We start from the raw sequence: 8,828 nt of genomic DNA on the forward strand, positions 1-8,828 counted from the left end.
CAAATACTCATTAGTTCCAGCCTCTCCACGTTGTACCAGGAATCGACCCACATGCTCCACAATTGACTGATCCTCTTCTCCTATAAATACAGCAAAATTTGGCATCTTGAAACCCCTTAGATATGATATTTTGTCAACCCAATCGGGATGTGGCTTCCTATATACTGGCCTTGGCAATCCCCTCTCTGCTCCCAATTGTTGCATTATCAGTTCTGCAACTCTATCTGGGTTCCATGGTCTTAAATTTTGCTAGCCTAACCAAGGATCTTGACCCCTAGGATCAAACTGCTGAGGTCTATTCACCCCCTGCTGTTCCATATTGAAATTAACGGGTAGTGGTGGCCTATAAAGAGGGTTTTCTATCATATGAGGATATGGTTGAGGAGCAGGTGGTCTGATATGATCAACATTAGGCATATTTACTGGCGGAGGTACATTCAGCACTGGTGGTGCATTTGTGATCATGGAATTAACCAAATTAACATCATTTGGGGCATTTTGAGGGAAATTGTAAGCATTCACACCATTCATAAGGTTTATAGGGGTAGGATTCTCTGGCCTTGGTATAATTCTGACAGGAGGTTGCGAATTTGATCCCCCATTACCGTTATATCCAACATGAGGAGGTCCCGATGTTAGTGGAAACGATGTTGTCCCAAGAGGATTTGCATAAAAGGGGTGGAACTTGAGAAGATGAACCGGGATGCGATATTACCTCATTTATAGCATTGATCACCATGGGCTTTATCACATCAGTCACATGTCGCACTATATGATTGGTAAGGTCGTTCTGCTGTTCCTCAAACATCCTTTTCATCGTGGCTACCAAGGTGTTATCTGGTGCCAACGCGCGGGCTTGTTCTTCAGTTACATTCTCCTCTACTTGATTAGCCGCAGAGTGTTCAGAATGTGCTTCATCAACTGGATTGTTGACGTTACCGACCGGTATTCCTTCAGATTGCCTAGTTCTCACCATTTCTCCAAATCTTACCACCCGGGTCCCACCAGGCGTACCAAAAAGATGTTCGCTCGTTTTGAGACGAGGAATATCTTTCACCGAAACTTTGATTTTCGATTTTTATTAAGATAGGTTATGTGGCTTGATTTCTAGGAGAGTTGTGGCAAAGAAGGAAACAAAGTGGGCACAAGGTTATATGGAACGGATATAATTCGAATGGATTGAAAATGGATCTGAGATTAGCAGAGTTCCAAGCTAAGTTACAATACTCCTATGAAAGCTGTAAAGAACTTGAAGGCTAAATACTATTGCAGAAAGCTGTAAATGCAGGAAGTAAAGGTACGGAAGAAACTAAAGTGCAGATAGTCTTGAGTGTTTTTGCATTGTTGTTGGTGATTTCCCTTCCTTCTTTCTTCTGAATATTTGTATCTCTTCATATCCTGCAACTGCTTGTCAGTTACTTATATGTTTTCAAACTTTGAATTTTGACTCTTCCAATAACTGCCTTTTCTAACCACGTTTTTCCAGTTTTATTGTCCTCCAAAACTTGATCTCAACCGCTGGGACGACTTCAAATTTGGACAAGTAACTCCCCACAATATGCTCGTGCTCACTATTTCCGCCTTTTGCTCATAACTTCCTGCTATCGTGATTTTCGTGGCTGGGCTGTGATTCATCTTTACCGATTCTCTATAATTTCGGTATATTCCCGAAGTGTAAACTTCCCGAATTTCGGAAAGAGTCAACGTCCCGAGGCATAAACGTTCCAACGCTCTTTATATTTCCGAACTATGACTTTCCATGTTTCGGTAAACATACCGATATTCATCAACTACCGAATTCGGGATATGATGCCATTCACGCTTGCTTCCCAGCATGTTTCCGAATCTTATCCAAACGTATTTCGGAAGATGATTGATTTCCATTCTACATCAGATTCGGCATTGAAGCCGACTCAGCGTCTATGCCGATTCTTATTTTGGTGTCAACACAACCAAACCAAGGCAATTTACGCATGCCATAGCCAGGTAATTTTCGCCCTTTGTTTTTGACAATGCAAAATACGACTCGTGGCTTTTGCTTGTAGAGATCTCGACATTGCCGATAAAGAAGCAGTACCATTCAGAGACGGTTCTATTCAGACTCCAGGAGTTCACCGCAACTCGGAGAAGGATTAATTTAGGTAGAGTTTCTTGAACACCTAAGTCAAAGTCGATCGAGTTGAGAGAAGCAAGAGTCCCGCCCACGAATTTCGTCACGGTCTGAGCGCAAACTACAGAAAAATAATGTTCAGGCCCAAGTCGAATATAGAGTCAACGCTTGTCAGGTTGTTTGACTAGGAACAGGCGTTCAACAAAGAACTTCCCTTGGAAGCGCAATGACGGGGTTCGAACCCCGGGACAGGGGGAGGGGCGAAGGGAAAACCTTTGAGATGGATGAACAGAACTGCTCCAAAACGGAAGCACTCGTACTTAGAAAGATGCGGTGTCCATGATAACATAAGGCATTTATAACCTGGATATACAAAAAAACTCCACAAGACTTAGCATAACGAAAGTGGGGTGAATAGCTAGCTCGTGACAGATTTATTGTTACAAGCACTTCGAGAACGAGGCTCACGTAACCACATACCGGTAGCAGACGTCCAATTTACTCTAGCGATAGTTTCGGTACACTGGGCTGTACATGCAGCTCTCGGCATACTTGACGAGATTCTCGGGGCGAGGAAGATGCGATGCCAAGCCTGTCGAACGAGAACAGTAAGCAAGATAGCATGTCGAATCGCGCATCTAGAGAGGAAGTAGAAGGTGAACATGCAAGGCTCACCGAGTTCATATGCCTTGGCAGCGACTTTCGCAGCTATGTTGGCGGAGATTTTCCTAATATTGGAGAACGGCGGGTAAATCAGTCCCTTCTCAAAGTTCTCCTGCGTCACTTGCCCGGCCAACGCTTCCGCTGTATTGTAGACAGACAGTGAGGGGTTGAGCTAGAGAATGTGCTACCATGGCAGGTAACTTGCACTTATAATTACGCAGCGACAATGCACTTACAGGCTGCCAGAAGCATTTCATCATGGACTCGAATCGCCCCACACATGACCACACCGAGACCAAATCCAGGGAAAATGTAAGCATTGTTGGCCTAAATTGACAGATGTAACCAGATCTAAGTCTCGGATAACTGACTATTTGGCTTGACATGCCGAAAAGTAAAACTTGTGAAAGCCACTATAGAAGACGAGGATAACCTGGCCAGGAACAAAGACTTTGCCCTCCAACTCCACTGGATCGAAAGGACTTCCACTGGCAAACATCGCACGACCCTACAACTCCAGAACAGCGTTAAGTAGGAATGTGGTAGAATTGGGAATACATAACCGCTTATCTGGAGCGGACAGCTTCATCAAGTCGTGGAGGATAGATATTCGAAATGCCAAAGTACCTTACTCCAGGTATAAGCTTCTTCAGCAGTACACTCAGATTGCGATGTTGGGTTGGATAAAGCCAAGATAAGAGGTTTCTGGATCAAATTACATTGCAGAGATGTGAGAGTTGTTATTGTACACGCCAAACTCAAGGTCAGCATGCCACGTCAAATCTACTGACGGATGTTCTTTGGACATAAAACTTACCTGCGATTGAAAGCGAAAAAAGAAAAAAGTTTACCTCGTTAAAGGAGCACAGTGTCTCAATGACCTCCTTCGTAAATGTCTTTCCTACTCCAGAGGATCCAATCAGAATTGTCGGCTTGATTGCCTGAGGAAGTAATTAAGTATGCATAGTTAGTGGCTTGCGTAAGAAAGCATCAAAATCCATGGACGTTTAGAAACGGGATGCGGATTAATTTAACACACCTTGACAGCACCTAAGAGATCCTTGACAGGTTCGTGTTCATGAGCCCATGGCTTCTTAAAGTGTTGAAGCGATTCTTTCCTAGAACCAACAATCAACCCCTGCAAGAACATTTCATCAAGATTGATGTCAAAGTTGTTTTCATTCCGAACTTCACCATCAAACAGCCAAGTCATATCAAACTGAATGCTACCTTAGAGTCGACCAGCCAGATCTTCTTACGAGTCTCCTCCACAGGAGCTTTCACCTACAATGTATCAATAAAAGCTACTAAAAGGGAAAAAGTAAAGTCCAACTTTGCACAATTAGGAGAACACTAGTCTGCACAAATCCATCAGTCAATTACCTGCTTTGACATCTCAAGAGCTATAAGCTCAGCTATGCCCGTTCCAGCCTGCATTGGCCAACCACTTTTGAGTTAAGCAAAGAAGCAATGTTAAGAACAGCCAATATGAACATCCCAGGCGCATAATCAAAATGAAGCCTAAACTTTACCTAAAGATGAAAAGAGGGAGACAAGAAAGAGCATAATAAGCAAGGAAATTCATCATGTTTCAATAAGATACTCCATGTCAAAATGAAAATGCAAGTTTGGGTCCATCTCCTGATACGATGCTAAGAAAGAGGAAGTGGCAAATGAAAATTAACTCGCCTCCCCAGCACCGAGGAACAAGAAAGTGTGATCTGCCAGGGTGCCGCCTAGTAATTTCAGTGCAGCAACAACTCCTGCGAGAACAACAGCTGCCGTTCCCTGCCAAAAAAATAAGGAAACAGCTAAGTGCTGAGGAATACATCTGCATGCCGCCATTGAGAGTACTTAAAAAAGATACCTGTATATCATCATTGAAGACGAGATGAGTTGCGCGATATTTTGTAAGCAGTTCAAAGGCATTGTGGTTTGCAAAATCCTCAAACTGCAGATTTCAGGAAACAATGAATCTGCACCGAATAAAATATGAAACAGCTCTGAGAAATCCATGGGCTTGAGAATGTGAACGCCTGACCTGCACAAGGACTTTTTCTCCATAGTTCTGCTTGACAGCACTCATAAACTCATTAAGAAAATCAGCATATTCCTGCAAATTTGCAAAACCTACATCAATTAAGTGGAATACATAACAGGATTAACAAAAATGAGAAGTAAAGGAACCTGTCCAGTGGCTCTTTTCTGTCTGAGGCCAATGTAAAACTCATTCTGTAACAACTGCTCATTGTTTGTTCCCACATCTATTGTTATCGGCAAGCACTAGAAAACAAGTAAAAATAAGATCAGAGTCTTATAATGCATGCATCTGTAGCTACAAACAGATGCCTCATTCCAAACCTTCAATTTGTAGAATGTGGCAATGTTCTGATTTTAAAAGAACTTTTGGAAATGCAATTTGGAAGAAAATAACAAACGTCAGCAAGAATACACCATTTAAAATTACTTACTGCTGAAGGACGAACTCCTCCAAGAGCTGTGTACAGCGATAATTTCCCAACAGGGATGCCCATACCCTAGAAAAGTACTATTTTGTCAGGTACCACAGCTTGTCACACATACAATGTAATGTCTACATCTTCATGTCCCTTAAAACTAAAAGAGCTTAAAATCACCTGGCATCCGAGATCACCAAGTCCTAAGATCCTCTCTCCATCAGTCACGACTATCACTTGGATACTCCGCTCTGGCCAGTTCTTCAACACTTCCAAAATTTTACCCCTGGAAAAAAGCCAACAAGATTTCATAGGTTGACATGGTTACATTTACTTGGGGAAAGTCACAGCTCAAAGAAACAGTGCATACTTCTCTTTTAAGCTTATAAATAAACCCTGAGGTCGCCGGAAGATACTTCCATATTTTTGGCAAGCCTCACCGACGGTTGGAGTATAGACAATTGGAAGCAACTCCTCGACATTATCAATAAGAAGCTTGTAGAAAAGCCGTTCATTTCTCTCCTGTAGATAATGAACAGATGCATTTGAAAGCCAAAAAATATATATATAGGCAAGAAAATCATTCTTGTCTTGATCTTCTACGAGCACAATTCGTCATTTGTTGTCATATTTCTTCCTTAAGATGATTGAAGTAAACTCAACACATCACTTTGACTTTGCTACAATGAACCAAATGAACAACTGTAGATCCCGACAACAAATATGATTGTTTGCAAAACTTATACCTCCAGGTCCATCAGGGCCATATACTTCTGCAATGGAACTTGATATTGCCGAAGATTTTTCATCAGTTTCTTCTCCTATTATTACAAATTCATGACAAACAGAATAGTCAGACCAATTATACAAAATCATGGAGTTCAGGCGTGCAGAAATAGGATGGAGACTCAGGATACTGCACTTATCCAACCTGAACTTGCTGAGACACAACAGTAGGAGGCAACAGGCCACACAAGTAGTGGGCATCTCTCTCTTTCTCAGTGAAAGCGAGCCCCTTGTTATGGCGAGGATCTCTCAATAAAGAGTACCCACTGCATCAGATGTCCACAGAAAGCAGCAGTCAGATCGGGAAATTGTGGAGGGTAAACAAGGGAAGCGATCAGAAATCTTATAATCTTGAACGGTTGATTTTCCGTATAAAAGCTGTAACCATCCATCTTCAGATATTTTGCTCTGACCATGGCAATCGTCATGATATTGGAGGTAACAAATCAACACTTTGTGATGAATTATCTTTGTTTGACACAAGGTAAACTGTCGCATTCGTATACAACAATAACATGAAGAACTGCACAGTACTTATTTTGTGTATATGCTTGTGTACTCATAGGCAAAAATAAACTTCTACATTAGATATATCTACGTAATGACGATACGCACATGCAGAGAGAGGGAACACAGACGACTCCACGCGAAGATCCTTACGATCTACGGGGAAAAGGATCCGGCCCTGAAATCGTCTTAGTCAATTGCATATCGACCGACCATGTCCATGTCCTAGGATTGCATCGATATCTCAGGAATGACTACACCACCTAAAACTCAGGACGTCCATGTCCGGCGTCAACGTAATCGGAGATGCTACGTTGACTTGACGGAGCGACTGTGTCGGACCAGTGCCGGCGTGGCTTTGGATCGGAACTATCGAATAACAAGATCAAACCAAAAGCAGAACACGCAGCTGAAAAGACCGATCAAATCGAACTCCTGAAACTGAGCAACAGAAACCGAAGCTCATGCAAATCTAAAGCCAGACGCTACAGCCAAAGCTTACAGAATCCAAACAGGTCGAAGATCATCATCATCGTCATCATCGGTGTCGAGGAGGAGCTGACCTGGCGACGGATAAGGTCCAGGGAGTGACGAGCTGGTCCTCGGTGGCGCGATCCTCGCCGTACGCGTCCTCGACGCCGCCTCCGACGGCGGCCTTGGTGTCCAGCACGCTCGCTCCGTCCCTCGCGCCCTTCGTCGCGCTCTCCATCTCCGCCGCGAAAGCCTCTCTCCGCCGCCTCCTGCTGCTGCTCCTCCTCCTCCTTACTTCTTCGAAGCTCGAAGGTCAAACGACGAGTGTGCTTCGAACTAAGGAGAGAAAGCCAGAGAAGCCACGACGGAGGCCGAGATTCTCGCTCCCAGCTTTTTAACTAGATCGCCAGTCTGTCAGCGACGAGTGTGCTTCGGACGCGTGGCCTTGGGGCGCGCGCGCGCGCTCTCTCTCGACCAATCCAGTAGCGACGCCGATGACGACGGATGATGATGGCGGTGCGAAAAAGTCCGAATCGGACAAAAGTCAAGAAACGGGGATATGCTGTTTACTAAAAATATCCTTACACGCTGTCGCCGTCGCTGTCGCTGTCGCTGTCGGATCGGAGGTTCGAGCCGTGGCCATTTGGGAACTGTTTCGAGAGAGATAAGGATAGAGGATTTCTCGTTAAAAGTGAAGTGGAGGAGGTGGTGGTGGTGGGGGTGAGCTGATGGTGATTTCGATGGAGATCATCGCGGCGGACAAAAAGGAAAACTGTTCGGGAGATTGAGAGAGACAGAAGGAGGGGAAGGAAGAAGGTGGAGACGTGTCATCACCTTTGTCAGTACGGACGTTGTCGTTTTTTTTTTTTGGTCAGCTTACGAACGTTGTCGTTCCCCGGTGGGAAAGCACGATCTTCCCTGTCTTGGCTACTTTCGCGGGGATCTCTCTTCATTTCACTTTTTTTTGTTTCTTTTGGCACGAGACGCGCACCGCAGTTACTGTCACGACATCATCGTAAAGGGTGCACGGTCGCGGACGAAAGTTCAATTTTAGCTATGGTTTATTCAACCTTACCCCGAATTTTAAATGGTTGAGATTGACGAATCGGCCGAGGCGTGCCAAATATTTTAGAGATAGACGGACAGAGTGGTGGAGTGGTGGTCTTGTGTGGTGGCGTGGTGGTGCTTGAAATCGGTGATGACGACGGCTAAGTTTGATGGCAGCACCAGTGTGGTGTTATACTTGTAGAGTTTGGGCAAACGTTTTTTCCATTGATAAAACAATTTACAATATATATACATAGAGTTTAGGGCTAAAACAATATAATGACAATTATGCCTTTTAGTATAAATCTAATATATCCACACTCTCCCCAAGTTGGTGAATGTAAACATGTCAACAACTTGTTCTTAAAAGTACAAAATAAATCACCTTTGACCAGTTTCGTGAACAAGTTCGCGAGTTGGGAGTGACCGGGAATATGAAGAGTGTGCAAAGTGCCATCTTGAATTTTTTCAAGAAAGAAGTGACAGTCAATCTCAATGTGTTTGGTGCGTTCATGGAAAACGGGATTAGTGGCAATGTGGATGGCTGCTTTATTATCACAAAAAAGATCAACAGTGGTAGTGTTGACGTGGAGATCCGAGAGAAGCATGCGAAGCCATGTGATTTCGCGAGCGGCAGACACCATAGCACGGTATTCAGCTTCTGCTGAGGAACGGGCAACAGTGGTTTGTTTCGTGGAACGCCATGAGATGGGACAAGAACCAAGAAACATGCAGTAGCCAAAACAGATCGTCGAGATGTAGAACAAGATGCCCAATCAGAATCTGTA

General features: G+C 43.9%; 1 protein-coding gene across 1 annotated transcript; it reads right to left on the bottom strand.

Moving 5' to 3' along the window:
* Nucleotides 1-2,480: 2,480 nt before the first annotated feature.
* LOC115671000 (NADP-dependent malic enzyme) lies at nt 2,481-7,347 on the bottom strand. Its single transcript, XM_030592423.2, has 19 exons — nt 7,086-7,347; nt 6,161-6,281; nt 5,976-6,050; nt 5,600-5,751; nt 5,410-5,515; nt 5,245-5,310; nt 4,961-5,056; nt 4,815-4,886; nt 4,641-4,724; nt 4,463-4,561; nt 4,157-4,204; nt 4,004-4,057; nt 3,813-3,911; nt 3,625-3,714; nt 3,401-3,478; nt 3,207-3,281; nt 3,010-3,100; nt 2,786-2,914; nt 2,481-2,702 (listed from the first exon to the last, which is right to left on the bottom strand). Exons 1-19 carry the CDS (start codon nt 7,229-7,231, stop codon nt 2,614-2,616), a joined length of 1,770 nt encoding a protein of 589 aa, XP_030448283.1. The 5' UTR covers nt 7,232-7,347; the 3' UTR covers nt 2,481-2,613.
* Nucleotides 7,348-8,828: the final 1,481 nt, after the last annotated feature.

This window comes from Syzygium oleosum, unplaced genomic scaffold (assembly GCF_021117445.2).
Source record: "Syzygium oleosum isolate NSW1041296 unplaced genomic scaffold, Sole_v2.1 Sole_v2.21, whole genome shotgun sequence".
NCBI lineage: Eukaryota > Viridiplantae > Streptophyta > Magnoliopsida > Myrtales > Myrtaceae > Syzygium > Syzygium oleosum.